General features: G+C 50.7%; 1 protein-coding gene across 4 annotated transcripts; it reads right to left on the reverse strand.

Annotated features, from left to right (window-relative positions):
• Nucleotides 1-6,442: 6,442 nt before the first annotated feature.
• S100A2 (S100 calcium binding protein A2) lies at nt 6,443-14,136 on the reverse strand. Of its 4 annotated transcripts, none has more exons than XM_023214391.1 (3): nt 14,129-14,136; nt 8,211-8,364; nt 6,443-6,694 (listed from the first exon to the last, which is right to left on the reverse strand). In XM_023214391.1, the coding sequence occupies exons 2-3, from the start codon at nt 8,349-8,351 to the stop codon at nt 6,542-6,544; spliced, it is 294 nt and encodes a 97-aa protein (XP_023070159.1). In that variant the 5' UTR covers nt 8,352-8,364; nt 14,129-14,136; the 3' UTR covers nt 6,443-6,541. The 4 variants fall into 4 exon arrangements, with proteins under 4 accessions (XP_023070159.1, XP_023070158.1, XP_023070157.1 ...); XM_023214390.1 differs by lacking the exon at nt 14,129-14,136 and adding an exon at nt 10,858-10,909; XM_023214389.1 differs by lacking the exon at nt 14,129-14,136 and adding an exon at nt 9,679-10,038.
• Between the last annotated feature and the right edge of the window lie 811 nt (nt 14,137-14,947).

The following is a 14,947-nucleotide window of genomic DNA, read 5'->3' on the forward strand; positions in this document are numbered from 1 at the left end:
CTCCTGCCTCAGCCTCCCAAGTAGCTGGGACTACAGGCGCCCGCCACATTGCCTGGCTAGTTTTTTGTATTTTTTAGTAGAGACGGGGTTTCACTGTGTTAGCCAGGATGGTCTCGATCTCCGGACCTCGTGATCCACCCATCTCGGCCTCCCAAAGTGCTGGGATTACAGGCTTGAGCCACCGTGCACGGCCCTTTCTTCGTTATTAAGACCCATTTTTTTCTTCTAAGATGTCAACATGGTCAGCTAAAAACACTTGGTTACAGCTAAGACTAGCCAAATGACACAGTTAAGGCCAAAGATATAAGTGGAAGTCTCTAGGGGAAGACACGTCTATCATAATAAAAAGGCAAAGCCTCCTGCGGAAAAGGCATTTTGCACCTCACCCTTATTCTGTTTTCCAGCCTGGAAAATGGACAGTGAGGCCTGGAGGTATAGTAGCCATAGTGTGATCACGAAACAACAAGCCATGAGGAAAATAGTAGATGTCCTATATATTAAAGGGCCGAAAAATGAAAAGGCACTGGGTCTCAGAAGATGGTATCTCCGGAACCCTGAATCAAACCTGAACATCCTACTCCAGACTCCTTGTATAAGACAATTGAAGCCGCTAGCATTAGTCAGGTTTTTTGTAACTTAGAGTTGAAAAAACCCCTAACTAGTAGAGAATTTGATATCTTAAAGTGGAATCCTCAAGTAAAAGAATCTAAGATGTAGGGGACGGGCGCAGTGGCTCATGCCTGTCATCCCAGCACTTTGGGAGGCCGAGGTGGGCAGATCACGAGGTCAGGAGTTTGACACCAGCCTGACCAATATGGTGAAACCCCATCTCTAAAATCTAAAATGTGAACTTGGCTAAGTAGAGGGAGGAAGGTAGTGAGATACGATGACGCAATATATCAGGCTGGAAAGTCAGGACCTTTGTTGTGAAATGACAGTATATTTGGTCAGACCATGGCATATCTTGCAATATGGACCAAATAGAAACCTAGGTGTAATGATAGAGGAAGTGGTAGAAAAAGTTTAGAAAGTTAGCATAAGGCCGGGCGCGGTGGCTCAAGCCTGTAATCCCAGCACTTTCGGAGGCCGAGACGGGCGGATCACGAGGTCAGGAGATCGAGACCATCCTGGCTAACACGGTGAAACCCCGTCTCTACTAAAAAATACAAAAAACTAGCCGGGCGAGGTGGCGGACGCCTGTAGTCCCAGCTACTCGGGAGGCTGAGGCAGGAGAATGGCATGAACCTGGGAGGCGGAGCTTGCAGTGAGCTGAGGTCCGGCCACTGCACTCCAGCCCGGGCGACAGAGCGAGACTCCGTCTCAAAAAAAAAAAAAAAAAAGAAAAAAGAAAGTTAGCATAAGCTGGTTTCTTGCATCTTTCGTCAAAGACCTACAAGAGTAGGATGCTGCTATTGCAAAAAACTGAAACAGGTGTCAGTGGCTTTGGGAGCAGGCAATGGGTGAAAGCCGGAAGGGTCTCTGGAAGATTATTAGTAATGATTTGAAGGATAGTGAGGAAATCGTTACTGGAATCTAGAAAAAAGAGATCCTATTAGGTAATGGCAGAATGTCTGGCAACACTGTTATCTGTGGTTACATGGAAAACAGAAAGGTATCTAATCAGTTTATGGATATGAGTAAGGAGATTTTTATGCAGAATATGAAGTTACCAATTGGCTTCTTCTGGCTGCCTATGATAAGATATGAGACTAGAAAGTTGAACTAGGCCAGACACGGTGGCTCATGCCTATAATCCCAGCACTTTGGGAGGCCAAGGTGGGCGGACCACAAGTTCAGGATATCAAGACCATCCTGGCCAACATGGTGAAACTCCGTCTCTACTAAAAATACAAAAAATTAGCTGAGCATTGTGGTGCATGCCTGTAGTCGCAGCTACTAGAGAAACTGAGGCAGGAGGACTGCTTGAACCCAGGAGGCAGAGGTTGCAGTGAGCCAAGATCATGCCACTGCACTCTAGCCTGGCAACAGAGTGAGACTCTGTCTCAAAAAACAAAAAAAAGTTGAACTAAAGAAGGAACTACTCACCCAGGAGGCAAAGGTTGCAGTGGGCCAAGATTGCACCACTGCACCTCCAGCCTGGGCGACAGAGTGAGACTCCATCTAAAAAAAAAAAAAAAAACGAAGGAACTACAGGAACTACTACTCAGTTTCTTAAAGAATTAGAAGGAAATATAGAGGGTCCAGTACAGTCTTTCCAGCCAGCAAATGACTCTCAAACTAATAAATGGCCTTGGGGCAAACATCAAATCCACATCCCTGACAATAAAAAGGATCTCAGGATAAAGATGAAGTAAGTCAAAGATAAGACCTTGTAATGAGACCTCAAAAATATTTAAGGGCAAGTTTCCCAGATCTTCTCAGATAAATAATACAACGTCTAATAATCCTAGAAGTGTGCCTCTTAGGCTCTTTCAGACTAGAAGGCTTTTAGGAATCTCAAGGGCATTTACTCCCAGCACCCTGACTCTCAGTCCAAGCTGGAGAGAGACCAATCTTAAAAAGATTTGTAGGTATGGCTTTGTCTATTAAGTGAATTATAAGATGATGCAGAGTGAGGCCACATTTTTACAGAAATTATATCATTTTGGACTAAAACGGACCAAGATGGCTTAAAACCAAAAGAAGTTTTTGAGTCTTCAACTTCAAATGGGCAAGAACTAGGCTGAGAAAGCTACTTAGCTATCAGTATCTATTCCACAGACACTTCTTGTGGAAAATAGAGAGTTAACTCAGAAAATGAAGTCAAGAACCTAGAAGCCAAGAGCCAAGAAGAACCAAGAGCCAAGCAGAACTGAGCCCTAGTCAAGAATCTGGTGACATGTGTCTGACTCAATTTCAGAATTGCTACGGACCAATGCACCAATTTGTGCCTCCAATACACCAACACACCCTTAAGAATAGGAGTGTTTAAAAAAAAAAAAAAGCAGAGTCTCATTCTGTCACCCAGGCTGGAGTATGGTGGTATAATCTCAGCTCAATGCAATTTCCACCTCCCAGGTTCAAGCGATTTTCCTGCCTCAGCCTCCCGTGTAGCTGGGATTATAGGCACACACCACCATGCCAAGCTAATTTTTGTATTTTTAGTAGAGACGGGGTTTTGCCACTTTGGCCAGGCTGGTCTCTAAATCCTGAGCTCAAGTGATCTACCCACCTCAGCCTCCCAAAGTGCTGGGATTACAGGCGTGAGCCAACAAGCCTGGATGGCAGTTTTCTATCTTTATCTCACCTGTGAACATTGATTATGTTCTTCACAGGGCTTTAGGGGAGCCACTTTTGAGGAGCCATCCTGGAGGTACTGCACATGAGAAGCCTCGTTCATATCTCCGGACCTGTCTCAGATAATAAGATCAGAGACATCAAATTGATGCCTTAATGAGTTGAGACTTTGTGGGTCTTGGGAAGGACATGAGTGTATTTTGCATACGGGAGGGATGTAAATTGCAGTTGCTAGAAGACAGACTATAGTATTTAGTCTCCAAAGATGGTCACCGTCAATTTTATGCATGCTGCTCTTTACATTAAAAGATATCTAGCTGGGCGCGGTGGCTCACGCCTGTAATCCCAGCACTTTGGGAGGCCGAGGCAGGCAGATCACAAGGTCAGGAGTTCAAAACCAGTCTGACCAACGTGGTGAAACCCCGTCTCTATTGAAAATACAAAAATTACCCAGGCGTGTGGCACACCCCTGTAATCCCAGTTACTCAGGAGGCTGAGGCAGGAGAATCACTTGAACCCAGGAGGTGAAGGTTGCAGTGAGTCAAGATCACACCTCTGCACTCCAACCTGAGTGACAGAGTGAGACTCTATCTCAAAAAAAAAAAAAGAGAGAGAGAGGTCTAATTCTCCTCCTCCCCTTAATCTGAGCCAGACTCAATGATCTTTTTTTTTTTTTTTTTTTTTTTTTGATCCTTAGAATATAGCAGAAATGATGTCCTGGGATTTCTGAAATAAATCTTAAGTGCCAGGCGTGGTGTCTTGTGCTTGTATTCCAAGCACTTTGGGAGACCAAGGCAGGTGGGACCTTTGAGTCCAGGAATTCGAGAACAGCCTTGGCAACATGGTGAAACCCTGTCTCTACAAAAAATGCAAAAATTAACCAGGTGTGGTGGTGTGTACCTGTAGTCCCAGCCACTTGGGAGGCTGAGGCAGGAGGATTGCTTGACCCTGGGAGGTGGAGGCTGCAGTGAGCCATTATTATGCCACTGCACCTGGGCCTGGGTAACAGAATGAAACCCTGTCTCAAAAATAAATTAATTAATTTAATTAAAATTAAAATAAATAAATCTTAAGCCTACCAGCTTCCATGTGGGCCTCATGCAATGCTCACTTTGAGATTGGTCCTCTCAGGACCCTGCTGCCATGCTCTAAGAAGCCCAAGCCACATAGAGAGGCCATGCACGGTAAGCACTCCAGCTGACAGTTTTAGCTGAGCTCCCAGCTCACATCTGATATCAATTGCCATGCATGGTTTTTTTTTTTTTTTTTCGAGACGGAGTTTTGCTCTGTCACCCAGGCTGGAGTGCAGTGGCCGGATCTCTGCTCACTGCAAGCTCCGCCTCCCGGGTTTATGCCATTCTCCTGCCTCAGCCTCCCGAGTAGCTGGGACTACAGGCGCCCGCCACCTCGCCCGGCTAGTTTTTTTTGTATTTTTTAGTAGAGACGGGGTTTCACCGCATTAGCCAGGATGGTCTCGATCTCCTGACCTCGTGATCCTCCCGTCTCGGCCTCCCAAAGTGCTGGGATTACAGGCTTGAGCCACTGCGCCCGGCCATTGCCATGCATGTTAAGCAAGCTACCGTAGATGTTGAGTTTGTTCAAACATTCGGATTACTCTAACTCTGATTTCCATGTACAACTGCATGGAAGACCCCACGTGAGAACCACCAACTAAGCCCAGTCTACCCACAGAACCATGAGAGATAATAAATTTGTGCTCTCGGCCGGGCGCGGTGGCTCATGTCTGTAATCCCAGCATTTTGGAAGGCTAAGGCGCGTGGATCACCTGAGGTCAGGAGTTCAAGACCAGCCTGATCAACATGGAGAAACCCCATCTCTACTAAAAATATAAAATTAGCTGGACGTAGTGGCACATGCCTGTAATCCCAGCTACTCAGGCGGCTGAGGCAGGAGAATCACTTGAACACGGGAGGCAGAGGTTGCAGTGAGCAGAGATCACGCCACTTCACTCCAGCCTGGGCAACAGAATGAGACTCCATCTCAAAAAAAAAAAAAAAAAGAAAGCACAATACAATATAGAATGTGTTGTATAGAATACAATACACTTGTTTTCTGAAAACAGGTGTACTGCCTGTCTTGGTTCGTTTTGTATTGCTACAACAGAATACCACAGACTGGTATTCAAAACAAAACAGATATTTATTGGCTCACAATTCTGGAGGCCAGGAAGTCTAAGCTGGAGGGGATAACACCTGGAGAAGGCCTTCTTGCTGCATCATCTCCTGGTGGAAAGGCAAAGAGAGGGAGAGAAAGAAAAGGTGGGGGGACAAACTCATCCTTCTATAAGGAACCCGCTCCTGTGATAACAGCATGAATCCATTCATTACAGCAGAGCCCTTGTGGCCTAATCACTTGCTAATTACTGTTGCTTTGGAGATAAAGTTTCCAACACATGAATCTTGGGGAACACATGCAAACCATAGCACTGCCTATAGCCTGTATCCTGACAATTAATCCTTTTTTTTTTTTTTTTTTGACAGCGTCTTGCTCTGTTGCCCAGGCTAGAGTCCAGTGGCGGGATCTCAGCTCACTGCAACCTCCATCTCCCAGGTTCAAGCGATTCTCCTGCATCAGCCTCCAGAGTAGCTGGGACTACAGGCATGCACCACCACACCCAGCTATATTTTTTGTATTTTTTGGTAGAGACGGGGTTTCACCATGTTGACCAGACTGGTCTCAAACTCCTGGCCTCAAGGGATCTGCCTGCCTTGGCCTCCCAAAGTGCTGGGATTACAGGCGTGAGCCACCACGATCAGTCTGACAAGGAATCCTTTAAATAAACCTTTATGGGGTTGATTAGACTAATTCATATCTCTTGAGCAGATCCTGGTACAACTCATTACTTGCAGTATTAAATGTTAAGGTCTGTCTTTATTCTGAACTTATACCTTTCTTCCTTTATTGGAACTGAAATTTTATCTTTTTGTGAAATGATAGTGATGGTAGATGATAATTGCCTTTTTTAATGTTTTTATTTGACAAAATAAAAGTCAGCAACCTATCTCGATTTCCAAATTTTTGCTGGTATTTGAAATCCCAAAATTGAGACCTAAAGTACAGCTCCAGCCTTGGAGAGATTTCCAGGAGAGTAAGAGCCCAGAAGGCAGCAGGATCCAGGAGGCCCTCATTTCCCAGCACTCCAGCTGAGCCAGCCGGGTTATGGAACATCACTGAGCAATTAAAATATTATCAACAGACAAAAAAAGTTTATTGAATACAAAACTCAAAGGCATCGAGAGTCCTGGGCCCAAGAGACCCATGGCAAGGAGTCAAGAGTTCTGCTTCAGGGTCGGTCTGGGCAGCCCTGGAAGAAGTCATTGCACATGACAGTGATGAGGGCCAGGAAAACAGCATACTCCTGGAAGTCCACCTGCTGGTCACTGTTCTCATCCAGGTTGCCCATCAGTTTCTTCAGCCCCTCCTCATCCACTTTCTCCTGAAAGTGACAGGAAATACACTCATCACCAAGCCAGCCCCAACCCCAGCTCCACCAAACACCCAGACCCCCATACACTCAAGTTGGTTCCCAGCTGTCCCTCCCCACTGGGCAGCTGGGTATATGGTGGGCAGGAGGCCCTGGGAGCTGCTAAGAGGGCCTAGTGAGTAAGAAGAGAGACGGATACTCATTGGTGAACATCTCCAGTGTGCCCTCCTCCTGGACACAGGGAGGACACTGGGTGCTCCTCTGAGTACACATCAGCTTGAATCCCACAGGACCCCAGCGAGGTAGGTATCATCACCCCTTTCTGCTGATGAGGAAACCAACGGTTGCTGATCCCCAACACCAGCCAGGTGGATTCAGAAAAGAAGAACACTTTACTTTTTAAGACAAGGTCTTGCTCTCTTGCCCAGACTGGAGTGCAGTGGCACAACCACAACTCGCTGCAACCTCAATCTCCTGGGCCCAAGGGATCCTCCCACGTCAGCCTCCCAAGTAGCTGGGACCACAGGCTCATGCCACCACACCCAGCTAATTGCTTATTTTTAGTAGAGACAAGGTCTCCCTATGTTGCCTAGGCTGGTCTTGGCAACCAGAGTGATCTCACTTTGTCACCCAGGCTGTATTATAGCTCACTGTAACCTCGAACTTCTAGGCTCAAGCAATTCTCCCAAGTAGCTGGGACTACAAGCGTATGCCACCATTTTTTGTACTCTACTCTACTAACCCCATCTCTACTAAAAATACAAAAATCACTTTGGGAGGCCAAAGCAGGTAGATCACAAGGTCAGGAGATCGAGACCATCCTGGCTAACAGGGTGAAAACCCGTCCCTACTGAAAATACAAAAAATTAGCCAGGTGTGGTGGCGGGCACCTGTAGTCCCAGCTACTAGGGAGGCTGGGGCAGGAGAATGGCGTGAATCTGGGAGGCGGAGCCTGCAGTGAGCTGAGATCACACCACTGCACTCCAGCCTGGGCAACAAAGCCAGACTCTGTCTCAAAAAAAAAATAGCTGGGCGGGGTGGCATGAGCCTGTAGTCCCAGTTACTCAAGAGTCTGAGACAGGAGAATCGCCTTCACCCCTGGAGGTACAGGTTGCAGTGAGCTGAGATCGTGCCACTGCACTGCAGCCTGGGCAACAAGAGTGAAACTCCATCTCAAAAAAAAAAAGGAAAAAGGGAGAGAGAATGTGCCAGTACTGTGTGATCTTGGGACAATCACTTTTCCCTTCTGTGCTCTGGTTTCTCAAGTCTCCAATGACAGGATTAGACAGATGGACTCTGAAGGCCTTCACAGCACATAGTTCTCTGGAATGCTGCAGGAAACAGCCATTAATAAAGCACTCCCACTCGGGCCTCATTTCCACTCCAGTGGAGCCATAAAGCAAAAGTGGAGAGAGGGCTGGGCCCCACCCTAGCAGCTGCATCGATAGGCACCCGGAACTGGGGGAGAGATGTAACCTGCACCCCCACACTCACACCAGGACCTCCCCCAGAGGCCTGTGCCACTCACCCCCACAAAGCTGGGCAGCTCCTTGTGCAGAAGTTCCTTCATCTCCGCCTTACTCAGCTTGAACTTGTCGCCCTCTTGGCAGGAGTACTTGTGGAAGGTAGTGACCAGCACAGCCAGCGCCTGCTCCAGGGAACTGCACATCACGGATCTGTGGCTGCAGAGGTGCCCGGTGATGGGTACACTGCTGAGGCTCTTGGGGCCTTAGCTCACCCTGCAGGATCCACTTCTGCCCGATGCCCCCAAGCCACCTCACAAAACCCCTCTCTGAATGGGAAGGCAGGGGCTGCATCTCCCCCTCAGACTGTGGTTCCCTGAGGCCAGGGACCATACTTCCGCCGCACCCCGAGGGCAGACGCTAAAGCTTTCCTTGTGTCTGGGAGTCACCAATGGCAGGGCCCCAAGCCTCAAGCCTCCTCTGATGGCACTTGGGACACCCCCCTGAGGGCAGGGCTCCCCGCTTGAGTGTCTGCCAGAAGGGAAATGGCAGGGTGACCAGAGCCCCATTGTGATGGCATCTGCCCAGGCGCTGGGGAGCAGGGCCCGATGCACCAGCTGGCAGATGGGGGCTGTGCGCGGTCTGGCAGGAGCCATGGCTACACCTAGGAGCAGGAAGCTCCCTGAAGGAGTCGTTTCCCTCCTCAGACTTGGGGCTCCTGAAGCCAGAGGCGTCTCTCTGCCATCTAACTGGAAGCTCCCTTGGGCAGGGGCGTTTCCTCTCTCAGACTAGGAGCTCCCAGAGGGTGGGGAATGTGTCTCCCCTCACCCTGAAGGCCCCTGAGCCTCTATGCAGAGAGGTGCGTGGGTAGGGTGGGGGCAACTTAACATCCTCTCCACCAGGAAGGATCCTGTTGGAATTAGAATTAAAGATATGAAATGTTCATTGCCTTGGGATCAGGAGGGGACAGACCTCAGCAGCAAGGCCTCTGAGAATACTCAGACCAGCCTGGAAAGGTTAGGCAGGTTTCAGGGTGAGGCCAGAGGAGCTATGCCAGAGGCAGGGCAAGCCCTGGGCCCATCCTGCCGGCCCTGCCTTCACCGAGGCAGGGGACAGAGCTTTGCTACTCGGGACCATGACCCAGGCAGAGTCTTGCACTTGAGACCCCTGCCTTTTGCTCCTTAGTCTTGCTAGAAGCCAGGACTTGGCAAAAAAAAAAAAAAAAAAAAAAAACACCTCAGGATTCTTATTGTAGCACCACCCATATGTACACCTCCTAGGCCTAGACCCCCAAAGGGCCCCTAGACTGGGATATCCAGAGGAGGGCCTCACAGCAACCGCTGCACTGAGACCTCACAGAGGAAACTGGAGAAAAACCCTTCAGTCAACACTTCACAAAGGGTTCTTCTGAGGGGGAAGGCCCAGAGAGGCCCAGGTTGATCCTACCAGGGAGGCTGGAATGAGGAGAACTGTGGAGACAGAGACCCACGGGGGTCCTCCCCACCCTGCCCTCAGCAGGACAGAGGTACTCACCAGACCAGGTGGCAGAGAGAGACCCAGGAAGGAGAGCAAGGCAGCCAGGCTCCCAGGGTGAGGATTTATACGCGGGCCCCACCGGCCGCCAACTTGGCTTTTTAAGGAAACCAAACCTGCCTCAACCTGATCCCACCAAACCCTGGCCTCTTGCCCTTCCCACTCATTTCCTCCCAGCCCCCTCCCTCCCAGAGAGTGCCAGCTCCACCACCAGCTCCGGGAGGGCTCTAGGCCAGGTCAAGGGCAGCCCCTGAGCCCACCCAGGCCACAGTAGGAAGTGGGAGGTGTCACGGGGACTGGGCAGCCTGGGCCAGGGGTGAGGGGAGGCAACCCTGCTCTGGGGCCTGGAGACTGGTGCCAGGCCTCATTCTCATGACACGCCTGTGAGTCACAGCCCACTCCTGTGTGAGAGGCTGCAGGCACACGCTGGGCCTTCATGGCCGGGTGCTCATGTGCATACATGTGCCTGTGTGTGAGAGACAGAAGCAACCTGGGGCCGCCCTTAGGAAGCTGGGGGCCAGAGGAGGCAGCTGGGATACATCAGGAGAAGAAGGACAGGACTGACTTCAGGACATGGATGAAGTGGAGTTAATTTTAATGGCCAGCACCAGAATACCTCTTAATGAGGTAATGAAGTAACTGAGTGTGCTTAGAACTACCTCGGAATTCCAGGTCCCTCTGTGTAGGAAGCAGAGGGACAAATGGGGTTGCTCTGCACACAGCCACAGCTGGGCTGGGCAACAGTCTGTGGGGAGTTTAAGGAAGTCCCAAGCTGTTAAAGGGTGAACAGGAAAACTTTAGCCTCCTCTTCTCCAGCTTGAGGGCTGGGTGGGTGGGTAGGGGTACATCCCTACTTAGGGCTGACACCAGCTAGACAGCTTCCCAAGCCAGGGTCCAGGCCTGAAGCAGAGCCCCCAGCCAGAGCCCTCTCTCACTGCCGCCACACACATGTCCTCCCCAGACCTGGAGAAAGGCAAACACTGTGGCCATTCAGAGCCCAGCCCAAGGGAGGGCTGCCCCCTCCCAGGGCCCCTTCCTCCTTGGCCCTTTGTCTGTCCCAACCCCAGTCTGGGCATCAGGGCACCGCCCTTCCTGTGGCCCAGCTCCCCTCCCTGCTCCAGATGTCAAGCAGCTTCTTCCCCTCCCCCAGCCCCTCTACCCCAGCCCTCAGTGACTCACCCGAGGTTCCAGGCCCAGATGCCCAGGCAGTGACTCAGCGGCACCACCCTCCTCCCCCAGGGCCAGGGCAGCAGCAGTCCCACAGCAGTAGGTGGAAGCCCCAGCCCAGCCTGTCAGGGAAAGCACTGGCACGGAGACCCTAAACCGGCCCTGCCAGGAGGAGCTTTGGATAATGACACGGCAGGAGGATCAGACTGAGAACAGGCTGGTCCCTTCCTGGCGGTCACCGTGCCACTTGGGGGCCAGCCTGAGCAGTGTACATGAAGTCAGGCCTTGGGGCCCCCAGTGTCCTCTTCTACACCTTGACACAGTCACCCAGTGTCCCTTGCTGCCCTCGGCACTTAAACCCCTCATGCTACTTGTCTTCCCACCGAAGCCTACTTCAAGTAGGACTCAGAATAAAAACCCTTCACACTGAGGGTGAGGGGCAAGGGAGCGCAATGCATCGCTTTTCACAGCCATTCTTTCCTTTCAACTAAGGGCCTCCGCAGGGCCCTCCCTGCTCAGAAACTGCAGTGCATCCCCATGGCTGTCCCTTAAAGCCAGGCGGTGTGTTCTCTCTCATAAGTGGGAGTTGAACAATGAGAACACATGGACACAGGGAAGGGAACACCACATACCAGGGCCTGTGGGCGGTTGGGGGGAGAGGGATGGGGACAAGGGGAGGGAGAGCATTAGGACAAATACCTAATGCATGCGGGGCTTAAAACCTAGATGACGGGTTGATAGGTGCAGCAAACCACCATGGCACATGTGTACCTACATAACAAACCACGTTCTGCACATGTATTCCAGAACTTAAAGTAAAAATAAAATGAATTAAAATTAAACAATTTTTTAAAGCCTGGCAGTGAGGCGCTCCAGACTCGGCCTGCTCCTGCGTGTCCCTTAAACACACCAGCACATGCAACTAGTGTGACCAAGACCCTTGGCTTGTGCTGACCCCTTGCTCAGAACGTGCCCACACATGCCCACGCCCTCTATCCTGCTGAAACCCCACCGACCCTTCAAAGGCCGGTGAAATGCCACCCACTGCAGGGAGCCTTCCCAGGGCCCAACCGGATTCAGTCTCTACCTGTTCTGTCCTGTACAAAGCACCCCTTTTCCCTTCACGTGTGTACTTAGAGCATTCTGATTTTGACTGAATCACTTGTGTACTTGTTTTCTCTCAGCCTCACCCCCACATGGTGAGCTCACCGGTCTTACTCATTTCTGCATGAGGTAAGGATCTCGCCCGCACCAGGTGCCAACCAGTGTTTCTGTCTACCGCATGGCTACAGGGGTCACTGGAGGAGTACTTAGGAGCCGGGGAGTCCTTCTCACCACGAGAAATCACACCACTGACTATGCTACGAAATCATCACCTCTCCTCTGGATCCCAAGAGTGGAACCGAGACAACGGGTCGGAAAAGAGCTTCAGAGAGCTACAAACCCCTGAGGAGTGACAGCAGGAAACACGGCTCCCAGGACCCAGTGAGGGAGTTGAGCAAAGCCCCCAGCGGGCAGAGACGGAGACAGGAGGCAGACAAAGAAGACAAAGAGTCAGTCAGATGGAAAAGCCAGGGAGAAAAACGGAGACAGCAGCAGAGCCGCGGGTCACTAGGGTCAGCTCCTGGAGGCCTGTCCTTCATCAGGTGTCTCTGTCTCAGGAACTGAGGCTGCGACTGCGCCCATCAAATGGCCATATTCCTGAGACTGGTGATAATCGTATTCATTTGCCACTAACTTGCCGCGAAACCTTGGGCAACTCCCTCCCCCACGGCAGAACAAGACAGTTGTACGGAATGGCCCCTAGTGCCCAATCCCAACTCCACTCTGACATTCTCCAGCTGTCTACAAAGGCAGAGTAGTCAAGACACGGGCAGGCCCTGCGGACATCCAAGGCAGTGACTCTACCCCGGCCCAGCCTAAGGAAGCTGGGTCCTCACATTCCGTCCACCCCCTCTCCGGGTTCCAGGTGCCAGAAATTTTCCACCAGCGGCCCCGCGGGATTTTGCCCGGCTGCTTCGTGCCCTCTGGTGGCTAAGGCGTGTCATTGCAGTGCCGGCCCCCTGTCATCCTTGTCCGCCAGACCCTCTGGCGCCCTGCTGGAGCCAGTGCTGATTCATTGCCAAGCGGCTTTCCTACACCCACACCTGCTTCACACAGATGAGGTTTCCTGGACAGTCCCTGCCCAGAAGCCCAGGTGGATGCCTGAGACGGCAGCCAGATACCTGAAAGCCGTTTTAAAAGCCTAGGGATATAGGTACTCGGGAGACAGGAGGCGGAAGGACCATTTGAGCCTAGGAGTTTGAGGCTGCAGTGAGCCATGATCGTGCCACTGCACTCCAGCCTGTACGACAGAGCAAGACCCTGTCTCAATCAATGAATACAAGCCTAGAGATAGGGGCAGAAGGAAACCAGGGTTCAAAGTGAGGGACTGACCACTGCCAAGTTCTGCCCACCCACCCCCTTTCCCCAGGCCATTCAGGGGAAAAAGAAATGGCCTCACTGTGGGGGCCACAGGTTTAAAGTCCTGGCATTGCCTCTGGCTCACTGTGTGACCGTCAACCTTGGTTGAGTGGTGCCACGGACCTGAGCTTAAACGTTTTCAGCAGAAGGACCCCTTTATTATGCCCCAACCCACAAAATACGTTCTGAAGTATTCTCTCTTAGCAAAATGCATTAAATAATTTATTTCCCCTGTTTTACTAATCGAATCCATAAGTGTCTCTCAACAGCATGACCAGCATGCGAGGATCCACGTTATCACACTGTGTTCAGGTCATCCTGGATTTGTCACTCACAATGGGTGTGTGCATATCCTTTGCTGGAGGGGTGCAGAACTGAAATTTCGAAGCACCTGCTGTGCATCAGGTGCTCTTTGTACATTACCCCATTTAATTCACACAACAATCCCAGGAGTTGGAATAAGCTGACCCCACTTCACAGAGGAGAACACTGAGACTCAAAGTCTGCCCAAATTCACATAATTAGTAAGGGGTGGCGAGGCATGACGAACACAGGTGGTCACCAATGTTAAACCTTTTCTAGAAGCTCCAATCATCCCCTGATAACCCTGAGAGCCCTAACATTTCATTTCCATTCAGACCAGCCTCAGTCTCTCTGCCCATCCTCTCTCCACCCCCACACCCAGCCTATCTGTCTCATTTCTCAACCTCAGCAGGTGCCAGAAGCCCTCTTCTCCCCATCTCTGATTCTGGCATCTTTTCCTCTTGCCTTCAGATGCCCTGTGGACTGGATTCTTTTTAATTTTTGTTTATTTACTTACATATTTGAGGCATAGTCTCACTCTGTCACCAAGGCTGGAGTACAGTGGCACCATCACAGCTCACTGCAGCTTCATGTGATCCTCCCACATTAACCTCCTCAGTAGCTGGGGCTACAGGTGCACGCCGCTGTGCCCAGCTATTTTTTGCATTTTTTGTGGTGATGGAGTTTTGCCATGTTGCCCAGACTGGTCTTGAACTCCTGAGCTCAAGCAATCCTCCTGCCTCGGCCTCCCAAAGTGCTGGGATACCAATATGAGCCACCATACCCAGCCTAGCCTGGATTAAATACAAATATAAAAGAGACTGGGCATGGTGGCTCCCACCTGTAATCCCAGCACTTTGGGAGGCTGAGGCAGGCAGATCACCTGAGGCCAAGAGTTCGAGACCAGCCTGCCCAACATGGCAAAATCCCAGCTCTACTAAAAATGCAAAAATTAGCTGGGTATGGTGGCGCGCACCTGTAATCCCACCTACTCAGGAGGCTGAAGCACAAGAGTCTCTTGAACCCGGGAGGTGGAGGTTGCAGTGAGCTGAGATTACGTCACTGCACCCTAGCCTGGGTAACAGAGTGAGACCCTGTCTCAAAAAAATAATAATACAATCAAATACGCTTAAAAGAACAGTTTCTCAATGCCTCACCTCCTCTTGGCTTCCCCTTTGCCACAAATAACATCATCCACCCAATCACCCAAGCCAGAAATGTGGTTGTCCTCCTGTCCTCTAGCCTCTCCCTTCCCCCTCTCTGCCCTCCAGATGTTGGTCAGTCAACCTGTTGTTTCTACCTTCTAAATACCCCCCAGCTTTGTCCACTCTGCGTT

The sequence above is a fragment of the Piliocolobus tephrosceles genome, chromosome 1 (assembly GCF_002776525.5).
Source record: "Piliocolobus tephrosceles isolate RC106 chromosome 1, ASM277652v3, whole genome shotgun sequence".
Classification (NCBI taxonomy): Eukaryota; Metazoa; Chordata; class Mammalia; order Primates; family Cercopithecidae; genus Piliocolobus; species Piliocolobus tephrosceles.